The sequence below is a fragment of the Petaurus breviceps genome, unplaced genomic scaffold, assembly GCF_028583685.1.
Source record: "Petaurus breviceps papuanus isolate PSGF00001 unplaced genomic scaffold, PetGlider_PUasm1.0 187, whole genome shotgun sequence".
Classification (NCBI taxonomy): domain Eukaryota; kingdom Metazoa; phylum Chordata; class Mammalia; order Diprotodontia; family Petauridae; genus Petaurus; species Petaurus breviceps.
Window position 1 is genome coordinate 13,209,551 of NW_027185799.1, and position 15,607 is coordinate 13,225,157.

Consider the following 15,607-nt stretch of genomic DNA (forward strand, 5'->3'; position numbering starts at 1 on the left):
AAAATACAACTGGAAATATATTTCTTTTACCTTTGAGTCTCTGACTAGGTCAGATTCTGTCTTGCCAGCAAGGTGTGCAATTCAAGACATAATAGTTACCCTTTCTCAACAAATAGGACTTAAATCCATGCAGATTCATGGCAGAAATTAAAAGCCAGTGTAACCAAACAGGGTCATTTGGAATGCCAATCAGGATAGCCCAGAAAGTACAAACCTGTACAAGGTGATTATACTGAGAATTTGTTCTTGTATTCTGCTCTCCTCCCCCATCCACTGTCCCCTGCACAGTGTTATAGAAAGGCAATTTGTTATCAAAAGATAGATGTATTGATCCCCTTCCAAAAAACGAAACAAAAAACTAAACCAAAACCCAAAACTCAATACCGTTCATTTTGCTAGGTGACCTATTCTCCAGACTCTTTAATTTTTTAAATGGATTTAAATTCTATTTTAATTAGACCTTTACAATCTAATACTGAAACTAAACAGGAGTGGGAGAGATGCTGAAAGTTAATACAAACCCAATTCAACCTAGTCAGATAATTCCCCTGATCTTCTTAAAGCAGCATCCCCCTTACCCCTCCTCCCCAATTAAATGACCAGTTTTCAGTGGTATCAACAAAATGTTGATGATCCATTAAAATAAAATTGTTATCCTTCATAGGATTCTTTGCAGTAGCATTTCTTAGTCTTTCTTCGCCCTGCCACACAGCTGTCACTGGTATAGGAAAAGAATTGGGGGGAGGGGAGGAAGAAGCCCTGTTCAAATCGGGTCACGTCGCACTAATTCATCTGCTCTCATTAGAGTGAGCGAGGGACAGCAGTGATGGCCAAGAGCTGCACTCCACACATGACACACGAACAGTTTGGGGAATAGAAAATTGCTTTCTCAGGAAGCCCAGCCAATTAAGGACTTGACCATATTGAATGTCAAGTGTTAATTTAGGTTTTTCTTCATTTTCCCAGTAGTAATGCGGGTCCTGTGATGAGCAAATACATGTCAAGTAAAAGTTGATTGCATGAAGGACCTGGGTATTATATGTCACTGACAAGTCACAAATGTACTCTAGTCTTTTAACCCTTTAGGTGAATCTGGGGGGGGGTGGGAGGGAGAAAAGGATTAACTGTACTATAATGATAAGAATAGATAGCTTATATTAGGGGCCAGCCTGGATGGGACAGACAGGAATAATTCATGCAAAAAACAAGGACCAGGTGACTCTTCCTACTGTGGAGAAACAAATAGTGCCCTCTTTTAAAACGTAAATATGTGATTCCTTAGCTTTATACACACACATCTCCAATGTATTTCATTCTGCCTCCTGTGGTTTTATGAAAGGGGAAAATAAGCTACTTTATCATCATGAGATAAGGAAACTCCTAAGATAATTTTGTGCTTTGGAAGAAATAAAATATTCATCAAATAATTAGATTGTTTTGGGTATAAGTGAACCTTTGGTCCAGAGCCACCATAACAGTTACTACTGAACATTTACAATTTGAGTTTCTGATCAGAATTCAATATACATATAAAAAACTAAACTCTCTAGAACAAAGAACCTTATAAAGAAGGTACAAAATATCCTACTTAACAAGAATTCTAGTTTTCTGTCATAAGTATTTCTTTGAGAATGTGTCTAACCTATAGAAACTTATGGAAGGCCCTCTGCAATCTTTGATTTTTATCTTCTGCTCCATAATGGAAGGGAATGGACTAGAGGTTCAGTGAGTGAGGTAACTTTCACATGTACTAAATGTAGAGCATTACCCATCATGTATAGCATCTCATTTCCATTCATCAGCATGTATTTACATATGAATGTCTTGAAAATAAGAGAATGTCTGTTTCTGTTTCAGTTGTAGAACTGGCAAGAGAAATGCCCATAGAGTTTAGGCATCAATGTGTGGCACAAATAATTGAAAAATGTTCAGAAGCATGAACCTTAGGACACTTACAGAGTTGTCCTTTTTTTTTTTATTCATCTGAAAGTAGAGTAGCTGTTTTTATGCTTTCCACATAATCTTGGAAAATGAAATCTAAATTAAAATGCTTTATTGAAACATTCTCTTTGTTCTGAAATTTGAGTAATTTTAGACTTTGATTATACTTATTTTTAAATTCCTTGAGAAGCTATTTGATTGGCAATGGTCATAGATCTCAAACTCTAGTGCTTTACATTTTGGAAGCAAAAATATCCTCTATATGTGAGCATGCTCCATGTGAATCATGCTTTGAAGATAGTTGTAGTTAGTGCAGTAAATGTTTCTTAATAGATTTAGGGGATAATTAATCACATATTAAAAGTCAATTATCAAAGTAGAATTAGGAAACAATTTCAATACCTTGATTTTGAATTGAATTAGTATTTTCACATAAGAGGGACAACTGCTTCATTTAATTCGTCTCATGTATATGAGAAGAGTCTATCAGATTTCTTTACTGACTCTCCTTGTTAATCAACCAAATAAAATAAGCTTAGTTTCCCTCTTCTTTCTATTTGGATAAATAGTATTTTTAGAACTCATGTTGCATTCAGAACAATTTAATTCCAATCCAGTTATTAGTAATTCTTCTTCCATTGGCTATGATAAAGGCCTTCTCTAAGTTTCCTTAAACTAAATTCTAATGTTGGTAGCTCTGGTTGCTGATTCAAGTTTTTCCCTCTGTCATTTTTGATGGATGGTACCTAATGCAATCAACCACAACTCTCCCCCACCTATATTCCCCCACCCCCAATTAAAAAAAAAGGCTCTCCTTTAGTTGTCCTTTTAGTAAGACCACAGGTTTTTCTTCTTTTCCTCTGACCTCTCCTCTCCCTTCCAGTACATACCTGTCACCCCCATTTATGCCCCCCAGTACCAAAGAGAAGAGTAAAAAGAACCACCACACAGGACAGACTTTTTCTAAACCTCTATTTCCCAATGGTTAAGCAGAAGACGCCTCCCTTTGCTCATGTTTTTGATAAATTTAAGAAGTCAAATCGCTGACACAGATGGATAATCCAAGTGTATAGGGTGAAGAGTTATAAATTAACACATTATTCCCTCTTAATGTGAAATACTTGAGAATGCATTTTCTCAGTCCCCTGACATCTACCCAGTGAGGGCTCGCATTGTACTTTTCAAGTGGCATTGATTTGTTAAAGCGCTGAATTAGCATCTCAGGCCAGCTGCCTGTTCCACTGTGGTGTTCTTGGGTTCCTATTCTCTTTCCCTCTCCTCTCACTCACTTTTTCTTCATGTGACTCTCTCTGCATCCTTCTCCCTCTCCATCTCATTCTTTTTCTTCCTTCTATTTTCTCTTCCCCTGTGTCTTCCTGTTTTCTTTCACAGATCTCTCATGCTAATTGCCTTCTTATGTTGTCTCTCTCTGTTTCCTTCATTGTCATTCTTCCACACTCCTTCCTTTCCTCTTTTCTGTCTTGACCACACACAGTGTTTGAGCCTGCATTTACCTTCACCTCTGCTACCCCTTCCCGCAACATAGTGTTGTCTTAGCTAACCCTGGCTTACCCAATGGGTCTTCTAGAGTAAAATAAGTTAACATGTATACATGTATATAACCATTCAAATGTTTCTTGGTCTCTCTAGTTTGGTGGGAGAATCATATTTAGTTTCTTTGATGTCAAGGAAGTAATAAGAAGTTTTAATTCTATAGGTTTTTTTATATACCAGGTAACTCAAATGAGATGAGTTAGGTGAAGCTATTATGGAAGAGAAATTTGACCAGAATCTGAAAGAAATACTTTTGGCTAAAGTGTCAATAAAATCATCCACTGGCATCAAGATTTCATAATCACAGATTCATTAGTTTTCAGTCAAAACATAGATGAATGAGCATTTTGTTACACTTAAGAATTTTAAAAACATTTTACAGGTATGTTGGATTATTCGTTTTTAAAAAATGCTTTAAGTATTTCCTTCCTCTTTTTCTGTTTCTAGTAATATTTAATTTTCTGAATGAGACTTAATAGACTAGTAGCAGAATACTATAATCTCTTGTAATAATGAAGACTATTATTTGTGAAATTGATGATTATATTTTGTTGAAAACAAATAAAATGCTATTTATTTATTGTTATACTGATAATTATTAACCATGGAGAAATTGATATAATAATTGAAAACAAAATGAGAGTGTTTTAATGTTTATAAAGTAAATATAAAATAAAGTATTAATTTTATTAGATTGTCACAAAAAATTATCTAAGGTTGGTTCCCTAGTTGTTTTAATCCTTTTTCAGATGAGGAAACTGAGGCTCTGAGAGCTCAAATGATTTATCTAAGGTGAAGGCAGGACAGGTTTTTCTTTACTCAAAGTCTAACACATTATCAATAAATTCTTTTCTCTTTCCAACAAAATGCTTTCTAAATGCTGATTATTTTTTAAATTTAATTTTTTCCCCATCTAATTCTTAATTATTATAGAAAAATTTTCTTTCTTTTGAAGTTGAGCCACTATATTTAACATGAACAGAAATATGCTTTTTTGTACTTTTTAATAGAAAATTTTTTTATATGTCATCATGGGACATTTTAAACTTTTGTCATTAGCTATAGCATGACTGTAATCTGAATGAATGCTTAATATATGAGTTTACCTAAATTGAAAAAAATGTATATCTGAATTTCTCCATTCATATATGACTTAAGATATTTCATTATTTAAATAGATCACTTACTATTGATTTTAATAATCATTATCACATTGAGTTTAAAAGTTGTATATGTATATGTGTATTTATATGACATGTATGTATCTTGGCTTCCTAATTGTGGACTTCTCAAACTTAAATTACCATGGCCCATCTGAGAGGAAGGATAACTTCTCAGGTCATGATATCTGCTTAAAGGAGAAAAAAGTAGGCTATAAGGCTAATTCCAATTACTAAGAAGACAAAAATTAAGGCTTTTAAAGAGGGCAATTCAGTTTTATTTTTATGTGCATATTAGCTTGTTAAGCTACTCTCAGCAGGACCACTAAATAAATATGCCCTACTGTGTTAGTATTACATAAACATGAGATACCCTGGTGAAGTACATCTGATATGGCATTTATGCAGATGTATTTATCTCTGTTACATTATTATAGCAGAAGTGCACTGAGCCACTGGAGATTAATTTAATCATGCAGGTGATAGTTTCAGTTTGGGGAACTGGAGTGGAAGTCGTGGTAGTGTTGCCCATAGTTTACCGGGCAATACCAAAATATATGGAATGCTTTTGGGGAGGATGGAAGAGAATTTGATGTTTTTGGGTTAAAAAGCTGAATAAATGAAGGGCCTGTCCATGAAAAAGAGGAATTGAAACAATTGGGTATAAAATTGACAAAGACAGTTTCCTTAATAATATGTGTGAACATAAAAGAAAGTAAATTTTGTTGGGCGCCTTTGATTTTGATGGGTCTGGGGAGTTGGGCTGGGTAAGGCCTTTTTGTACCTGGGCCTTTTTCAGGATTATTTATTAAAAACAATTCTACATAACTTGATTTATATAATAAAATCAGAGGATTCACTACTCAAATGGACTTTTATGTGTTGAATCTAGTCCAACTCTCTCATTTTACAGGTTAGGAAACTGAGGCCTAGCGGTTAAGGGCCTCACCTAAGGTCTTTTAGCAAGTTTAGTTTGCTAGCTGGTACCTGTGTCTTTTGATGGTTCCACTAGACTATGTCAAATGGGTTTATCTTTGTGTCTGTTAAGTAAATGAGGCATTAAAATAATAACAGTTTTAAGAAAAAAAAAGTTTCTGAAAGAGAATAGAAATAGTCTTTCTTTTTGTAATGGACTTTTTTATTTTTCTTGCTATCTTTTCTAATATATTCTTGGGGACCAAAAACTCTTGGTGAGCAATAAATAAATGATTAAGTCTAAGTTCCTGGGATTCAGCTTTCCTACCTCTTTACCTTGTTACCAAGCTGACTAGCTACCGAAAATGCTAAGCATAGTTATTTTGCTACTCACCACCTTTGACTTTCCCAGCAAAGTTCCCAGGAGAAATCAAAGAGATATTTATTTTTTGTGTTGTATGTATGTATGTGTTTCTAAAGAAAATATAAATTAAATGCTACTAAGAATTCAAAAGTACTGTCAGCTTTGATAAGTAGTCCCCTAAGCAAACTGTTTTGTCAGTAATCATAACCTAATTACGGAATGCAAATGTAAAGTTTTTTTTTTTTTAAAGAAAGGGGAAAAAAAAGCATCTTTATACTTAGGCATACAACTTTGAGTAGTGGTAATAATAATTTAAAAAGGCTCTTGGCAATAAGCCAAGTGCCTGTTGAGACAGAGCAGCAAATTAGTGGAACACTGGACTTGCTTACCCAGTGTTGTGACTTCAGAAGTTCCAAAGTGACACATGCATCACAAGCCTATCACAATGCTGGAGGGGTGGGGGGTCAGGGGTCATGGTTAAGAGCAGGGTGTTGCTGGATAAGGTTGAGGAAGCAGAGGTGGCCCCTCTGTGCTCTGTGTGTGGGTCTGTGTACTCCTTTCCCGTCAAAGCTGGCCCAGCACAGCCAAAAGAGCGGTTCCTTGGCAAAGCTTAATGGCGAGATGATGTAGTCTGTTGTGACTAGTGCATTCCTTTCAGGTTAAACTAGGGAAATGGCATTGTGTTAAAATTCCAAGTCGCATGAATGTTTTATTGCCACAAGTGCATTTAGCCCTCAAGGGGAGTGTGTGTGGCGGAGAGTGGGGAAGGAGGGGGGGTGGTGGGCGACTTAGAGACTCAGGAACTATCAGAAGAACACTTCCCTTGGAAAATTTTACCCACCAGCGTGAAGCTGATTTGCTGTGATAGTCACTTAGAAGGGTTTCGCTTTTCCTAAACTGTGGCTGTTTAAAGTCTCGCAGTCTGGACAATTAACAGCTGAAGAAAATATGACAAGACACACGCAAAGAGGTTGGGAGATAGAGAGAAGGAATGCGCCAGAACGGAGCTGAGTTGCCTTCTTGTGTAAACTGCCAGATGAACCCCCCCTCCCCCATCCTCCTTCCCTCCTTCCCAGAGCTGTGTTTTGCTGTCTGCTGAAGGCCAGGAGTGATCTGTTAACTGTACACCACTGACTGGGAGGCCAAAGCAGCTCATGGTACTGTATGTTACCATTACTACTCCCTCATTCCTTTTTACATTTTTTAAACCATCTCTTTATAATAATGGTTTATTTTAGGGAGAGAGATACAGTTTAGGAATCAAAGAACTGACTGGGGAAAAAAAAACAAACTTGAATTTGCTACTTTGGGGAGGAGATGGGGGTCATTCAGATGAGCTAAACAGAACCATCTAATTTAGTTGCAGCCAAAGAGTTCTAGTGTGATTAAAAAAAAAAGAAAGAAAAAGCAGGCATTCTAGAAATAGGACAGTTTAAAAGATGCAAGTCATGTGGGTGTGTGGTCCTTGTAAAGAACTTTGTTGTGAAACCACATTAGCATTTTCATGTTTTTAGGATTTTTCAGACCTTGAGATTGTTCTTGGAGGCATTACATAATAGTTTTTTTCCTCCTACCCAAATGCAATTTTACCAGTTTCACCATGTGCATATAGATGGTGTGTGTGTGTGTATATGTGCATGTATCTACATATATATGTAGATATATATTTACATCTATATATAGGATCTTCAATCCATGTGCCTGTTAAAGGCTATGACTTGTTTGTGATTTATTTGTTTTTTGTGATGTTTATGTGAAATCTGTAGATACTTCTTAATGCAAAGGAAGAAAAAAGTATTTCTGGGTACTGAAATTTAATGCTTTGTATTTTTTTAGGTTAGCCATCAGGATCATATTATACACAATTTTACCTTCATGTTCCAAATTGCATGTCTGCTGCTATGTGTTATGTTTATGCCATTCAGAATGAGGTAGATAAAAGTTTTCTGATGCATGTATTTTTACTTCTCAAAAGATTCTGGCATTCATTTTTAAATGAAATAGATGTGAAAATTTAGTCTATCTTGGCTTAAGTACTCCTTAAAATACTAAGTACTTCTTAACTTGTTTGACTTTTAGTCTTGAACTACCTTTCTCTGTCTTTTCATCTTTGAATTTGAATTCTTGTTTTATATACAAAGTACTTGTTCAGTGTTTTTTAAAAAGTACCTAAAGTCTTATGTTGATATCTAAAAAAAGACATACTGATTGTAATAAAAACAATTTTAAAGCAGATTGCAGAATGTACCTTTTCCATTGATGAAAAATAAGGTTATTTAAAACAAAAAATAGATGTCAATTAAAAATGTTATGCAATGTTACTACAAGTTGAAAACACAAGCCATAACTGAAAAATAAATAGGCAAGCAAGTCTGCATACTCTGTTTTTTGATGAGGAAAAATTAAGGATGATCCACAAAGGTTTGAATAAATGATTTATTCATTTCTATAAAAAAGAATGATTTTGTCAGATAAACATAACTTTTATCTGATTAGTGTTATGTTTATGGTGGTTTTAGCAATTATATTGACAAAGTCTGTGGAAGGTCATAAACTCAACAGCAATCAGCTCTATCTAAAATCACGATTCATATTGACTTTGCCCTTCTAATTTTAGATGAGTTCATTAACATCTTCCTTAGATGTTAAAGTAGAGCTACTTTAAACATTTTTTTTCCTGCTCTGTATTTTTGAGTGTGTATGTATAGAAGCATTCTATTTTCCAGTTTGAAAGCAAATTTTAGAATATGATTTTTCTTGGAATACTTAATATACTCCCATTTTCATTGCTTTTATTATCTACCTAATTCCTAACTAATAGAACAATTAGATAATTGGATCCAATTAAATGGATCCAATTAAATTTCGTGGAGTGGATTATATTGAGAAATATCCTAAAAGTGTATGTTGTCATCCCATTCACAGACATAACAGATTGTACAGATATTTTAGTTGTTACCAACTCCTACTATTCAAGCTGATTCTTCTCTTAGAATTCTAAAGAGATAGCCAGTGAATTCCAAAGTCACTATTCCAGGATGAGGCAAGTGCATTTCTTTGTGATATGCTTTCCAAAGTAAACTTCTTATTGTTAAACATTTTCATTAGATTAACATGTTCTTGAGATAATAGTTGTGAAAGACTTTTAGCACATAGTAGGTTCTATATAAATGGTTATTTCCTTTTCCCCTTTAAAAAAAGTCAGTTTTTTTCTAATACATTTTCCTTATGTTTTTGCTACTATTTGGGTTAACTCACATATCTATTTTTCTCTTATTGATGAAAAGTTAAGTGCTGAAAAATAACTTATATAGCTAGGGAAAAACTAATGAGATGAAAGTTTTTTTCCTTCCAGAAGCATTAAACTATTCATTGAAGTACACGTAACATTGGCTAATGTTAAGATGCCATTGTATATGAACCTTTTTGGAGTGTGTCTATTAGACTACCAATTTGTAACGTTTTTTGCCTCCCGACAATGAACCAGACGGTGAACTCCATGAGGGCAGGGACTGGTGACTCATTTACGTTTGGTACCTCTCATGTTGGTCTGTGCATTAGTAGTTAATGCATGCTTTTTGAATGACTAGATGAGTGAATGAATACTGTGATAACAATAAGGACTACACTGATAAAAAATAATTTCGTAAAAATTATGGCTAAAGAGGTTAATGTAGACAACCCAGGAAAAATGACTGGCAAATTTAAGACACTTTCATCATCTGCTAATTTAGTTACTTAAACTTAATTTAGACTAACTACCTTCATTACTATTATCTATGTTTGACAAAAGATGACATTGTCACTTTCATGGAGTCTTGTTTCTCAGATTGTTTTTCCAATTTCCTCCCAACTTAATTTGTCCTATAATTTATTTAAAGTTATATTTCATGGTTAGTTAGTTTCATGGTCCTTTTTAAAGGACCACCTAGTAAATATTTGTCCTGTAGTTCTAGTCTGGTATAGTAGAAAGAACTTTTGACTTAAAGTCTATAGACCTAAATTTGAATCTTAGTTACATACCTCATGATGAAAGTTGGGTAAGTTAATAAGACTCTCAACACCTCAGTTTTCCATATCTATATAGTGGGGATAAAAGCACTTAATAAAATCTACTTTGCCTTATAAGGTTGTTTTGGGAATCATAGTATGATGTAGAGAACTTAGGTTTTAATAGCCAGCTCTGTTATTTAATACCTGTGTAACCTTGGGAAATTTCCTTTCGCTTTTGGGTCTCAGATTCCTCACCTGTACAGTGGAGTTGGACTTGGTCATCTTTTTAGATCTGTTCTTGATCTTTATCTTTTTTCTATAATAAATGAGACAATGCGTATAATAGACGCTTGGAGATTACAAAGCCATACATGAATGAGTTACTGATGTTAATGTTATTTTAATTAATTACTAAAATATAAGAATAATGGTTAAGAAACTTGGGTTCACCTTCTAGTTGTACCCAGAATAGTGAGATGCCCAGTAATCTGTAAAGTCTCAATTTCCTCATCTATAGCTTGAAGGTCAGTGTCTGTTTTTGTGTCCCATGGAGGTAATTGGCTGAAAGTTGCTATATGAAATGATACTCTGATGCTCACATGCTATATCCCAGAAAAAATAATCTGGTGTTGGAGGTGCAAAAGGGGCTATATAAATTCTACCTTTACAGTTGTGATTACTTCATGTATCTTTTCACATGGAGATATTCAGGAAACAGATTTTGTTTAATATAACAATGAAATTACCTGATTGCGGGAAAAGCCTGAAAAACCAAAGCACATTTTTTGTGGCTAACTGCAGTCTGAGTCTACTAATTTATACAGACTATACCCCCAGTTGAAAAAATTAAAAACAGTTCTTAGAGTGTACATAATTGTATAGCACATCTGTAAATCATATCTAACTACAAGGTTGGAGAATACAGTAGGTTTAACCCTTAAAGCATGTTAATGTCTGTGACATGCTTTTTAAAAATAGATGAATGTATGTTCAAGCTCATAAACAGGCACTGTAGTTCTATATGCCATTTTTTAAAAATCTACAAATTTGGAAGTAAAACACATAGAAGGAGTTCACTATAGCTGTTGAATCTAAGTTTAGATTTTGCTTAGTTTTTATTGGAAATTAGACCATCAAAGATCCTCTTCCTGACATTTTTGCTGCAAGTTAATAAGCCTTATTCTACTTTACTTTCACTTGGCACCTGTTCCTAAAAGTGTATCACAGCATTCTTCGTATTTTGCATCAAAAAATATTTGACCCTTTTAGGTAAAAATACTAGAACCAATCTTGCAGAAGTTTATTTCCTGGACAAGTAAAATGAGAGTGGAGAGAAATTTCTTCTCTCTCACTCTTCACTGAGAATCAATCATTGAGCAGCATAATTTTGAAATCTTACGTGGCTTTTGGGCACTTTATGAACCTTTTTATGATAAGCCTGCAGCAAAGGCACTGATTGAATTAATACATTTCCATGAATAGCATTTCTTTTGTATTCTTCTCCCCTTGTGGTGCATCCTTTTTGTTAAGGAACTTCTCCTTTTCTGCATGTAGTATTTATGTCACATGGGTGTGATGTCATTTCATTTCTGTCTACTTTAGGAGAAACCTTGTGAGAGCTTATTTTAAAAAAGAAGAAAAAAACTAATTTGTTCCTGGAAAGTCAGATGTCTTTAAAAAGAAATTCTATACTTTGTCTACCTCCCTAATTGAACTCATTGTGAAAGTGGATGACTCTCCCTTAAGTGTCTACTATGTTCTGGAGTAAACTGAAGTTGATCTCTAAATCATTATCATCAGTTTAGGGTAAGGTTTGGACTGGATGAAACTAGAAAGAACCAAGTTCAAATCCCACCTTTGATTCATAAAGGCTTTGTAACACTGAATGAGTTATTGAAATTTTCTGTGCTCTAAGTAACTGTTGGACTATAAATTTCAGAGAAGGTTGTAGCCTGCATTGATAAAGGGAATTTCCTTATCTAAGAGTTACTTATACTAATAAAATCACATGTCTACCCCTTATCAGTAAATAGGCACATGAAGTCAATCCATTTTCAAAGATCAAGTTAATGATTTTATATTCTTTAGAAAAATGGAGGAGTGTTTGTATTTGTTTTTAAACCTCCTGGCTATTATAGTCTAGTTTTGATTTTTATTATATGTTTTAATGCTGGTGGTGTTAATATTATTCCATCATTTTCTTCCACCTTCCAAAGATTCCTGATTTCACTGATACTAGTACTTTTTTTCAGGCCATTAACTGACTGAATGTGACTTTTGGCAAATCACTTAACTTCCTTGGACTTCAAATTTTCTATCTTTCAGTTAAGCTGATCCAGTGTTTTTAAAGGCCATGTCAGTAGACATCCTGATTGGTCCATCTTTGTTACCTGGAAAGGCTTTGGATTCGGAACCTGATGATGAACTATGTGTCTTGTCATCAAAGAATCTGCCACACTAAGTTTAGAATGACTCATACTAAACAGCTGGCAACCAGATGATGCATTTTCTTTTTTTTTAACCCTAGTAATTCATGATTACTAATATAGAGTGCCATGATCTGGATCAGTGGATAGAGTACATCATTGAAAATCATAGATCTTTGGAAGTTGGAGGAAAATGATATAACAGTACCAATATTACATTACCCATAAGGATCAAATGAGCTAAGAAAATTTAAAATCACAATTCAAGTACAGTAAAATGTGGGAGGTTTTTGTCCCTTGAGTATTTCCTTCTATTTGTCTTATTTTCAACCTGTCCTAATCCGCTGACTCCTTCCTCCATACCTGCAAACATGATCAAGTCTTCTTCATCTCAAAAAGTCCTTCAATTGTCTCTGTCATTTCCTTTGGAGATCATCCTATATCGCTTCTCCCTTTCAAAGCCAGAATCCTAGAAAGTGTCATTTTTACTCATTGCTTTCACTATGTCACTTCACATTGTTAACAGTACTTAGAAATCTGTCTTCTGAACCCAACATTCTATTGAAATGGCCCTCTCTCCAATTACCAATGATCTCCTAACTAATAAATACAATTACCATTTCTAATTCTTTGTCTTTTGTGAACTCCATATTCAGCTTTGATTCTACTTCTTCCTCTTGAATGCTTTCTTTGTCCTTTCTTTCTGTGACATTGCTTTCTCTTCTTTCTCCTACCTGTCAGACAACTCCTATGATATGTTCTTTGCTGTATCATTAATTCCCCTCTTGCTCACTGTATAAGCATTCTCCAAGTCCCTGTCCATTTTTCTTTATGCTTTCTCCCTTGGGCATCTCATAGACTCTTATGGATTCAATTATTATCTCTTTGTATATGATTCCCAAGTCTGTATATCCAGCCTGAATCTCTCTCCCGAATCTCAGCATATGTCACCAAATGGTTCCTTGCTATGTCCACCTAAGTGCCTTCTTAGGCAACTCACATTTAGCATATCCCAAGAGGAACTCCTTGATTCTCCTCAAACCCATCCTTCCTTCAGATTTTACCATTTTTGTTGACAGTACCACCCTCCCTCTCCTCAGCTAGGTTTGCAGTCCTGGAATAATTTTTTAGTGAACTCTTTCACCCCTCATATTCAATGAGTTGACAAGTCTTTTCAATTCTGTCTTTTCAATGTATTTCCTATTTGTCCTTTATCCCTCTAATCATACCACCTTTGTCCCCATCATCTCTAAACTGGTCTTTTGTAATAGCTAACTAATTGATCTACCTGCCTACTGGTTTCCTTCTTTCCAGACTATCTTTTACAGAGTTGACAAGTTGATATTATCGAAACACAGATCTGATCCCCTCTCCCCAATTCAAAAATCTTCAGTGAATCTCTTTGACAATTCTTGGATGAAATACAAAAAAGATCTCAGCCTGGCATTTAAAACCCTTGAAAATCTATTTCTTACCTATCTTTCCAGTTACTTCATATGACTCCCCTTCATATACTTTCCATTCAATCCTGCTAGCTGATCCCTATAGGCGATGTTCAGTTTCTTGCACAAGTGATCAATCCATCCCCACTCCACCCCTTGTCTGGAAAGCGTTTCCTCTTTAGCTACCTTTTAGGATCCCTTCTTTCTTTCGAAGAACAGTTTGGATGCCATTTGGAGCCTTTCCTGATTTTGGCTAGTTATTAGCATTCTCTCCCTCTTGAAATTACTTTGTATATAATTGTGTAAGTTTTATCTCTTCCTTCCCCTCCACTCCCATTGAGGGCAAAACTGTTTACTTGTTATCTTTGTATTTCCAGTGCTGTCTACACAGTATACTTATTTGGTTCATTTCAGTTGTTGAATTATTATTATTAATTTAGGACCACAGGCAAGTTACTCCCTTTGGACATTGGCTTCCTCATTAATGAAATTAAATGGTTAGACTAGAGGGTCTCCAAGATCCCATCCTATAATCATAATCTTGCAATGTTATTTAAGCATTCAGGAGATTTTTAAGCATCTACTGTGCAGAACTTTGCAGGGTTGAAAGACATTCACAAATAATTGACATAGGGTATACATGTCATGTGTCATAGAAGTGTCATTGAAAATTTTTAAGGAAAAGGCTGAACCAAGTCTTGTTTCCTAGCATGAATCCTTCATTGGAGGAAAAATAATGAAGAAAGGGGGACTGGTAATACAGCTATTACAGTCGTCCCTACTTGTGTTAAAGAGAGCTTTTTTTTTTCATTACCACCGCCCAACTAGGGTGGTGGTAATAAAATGCTAAGTGATAAGTGTGAAAGTTTTCAAAAGAAAATATTAACAGGATTTGGTGGCTGGATTGATTGGGAGTGAGGTTTGGGACTAGGTGAAATCATGGTTGATGTTGAAGTTTCTAGGGAAAGTTAGGATACAAAAGAATTAGGATCAAATGATAGGAGATGATGAAATCTGTTTTATACGCGTTAGGTTTCTTGTTCTGTTCATTCAGTAGGTAGCTGGAAGAATCTGGCATTGTGAAATGAGCTTTGGCTACTACCCTCAAATCCTAATTTCAGCACTTATAGGAAAGTAACTTTTCTTCTCTTAACCTGAATGTTCTCATTTGTAAAATGAGCATAATAATAGTTGTGTTATAGACTCCATCAAGTCTTGGATAGGAATACCTGTGATTTCACTGATACGATTCTTCTACTAATGAGGTTGGTAGTTCTCTACAACTTTTTTGTTTTAGAAAGTTGTCTTTGGCACTTAGAGTTTAAGTGACTTGCCATGAGTCACACCATCCTTATGTGTCAGAGGCAGGATTTGAACCTTGGTCTTTCTGTGTCAAAACTGTCTCTCTAAACCTTAAAGCACTGTGTAAATGTGAGTCTGTTGTTATTAATAATAAGAGGACTAAGAAAAATGAGCCTTTAATTTCAGAGGGTTGAGACTTTAAAGACATATAAATTTAGAAGTCATCCCATGGAACTAATTATGACAGAGAGTAGGGGAGTGGGGGAGAATGCAAGCATTTATTAAGTGCCTACTGTGTGTCAGGCACTAAGCTAAGCTCTTTACAAATGTTATCTTATTTGATCCTCATAGCATCCCTATGAAGTAGGTGCTATTATTATGATCCTCATTTTATATTTGAAGAAACTAAGGCAGACAGTGATTAAGGAAGGGTCCCAGAGTAATTGTCTGAGGTCTGATTTGTATTTAAGTCTCCTTGATTCCAGGTCCAGTATTTTATCCACTGTGCCA

The 15,607-nt window shown here is 35.0% G+C and overlaps 1 protein-coding gene across 9 annotated transcripts in view; it reads left to right on the forward strand.

Annotated features, from left to right (window-relative positions):
- The window catches only part of BNC2 (basonuclin zinc finger protein 2), a 529,053-nt gene that overhangs the window by 180,026 nt on the left and 333,420 nt on the right, over positions 1–15,607 (forward strand). Inside the window, exon 1 of one of the 9 annotated variants that reach the window (XM_069090670.1) lies at positions 1,148–7,091. The exons of the other annotated variants lie outside the window; for them this stretch is intronic. Within the exon in view, the coding sequence (XP_068946771.1) occupies positions 7,089–7,091 (3 nt within the window). The 5' untranslated portion in view covers positions 1,148–7,088. Of the gene's footprint in view, positions 1–1,147; positions 7,092–15,607 lie in introns of those variants that run through there. 9 annotated transcript variants of the gene reach the window in all.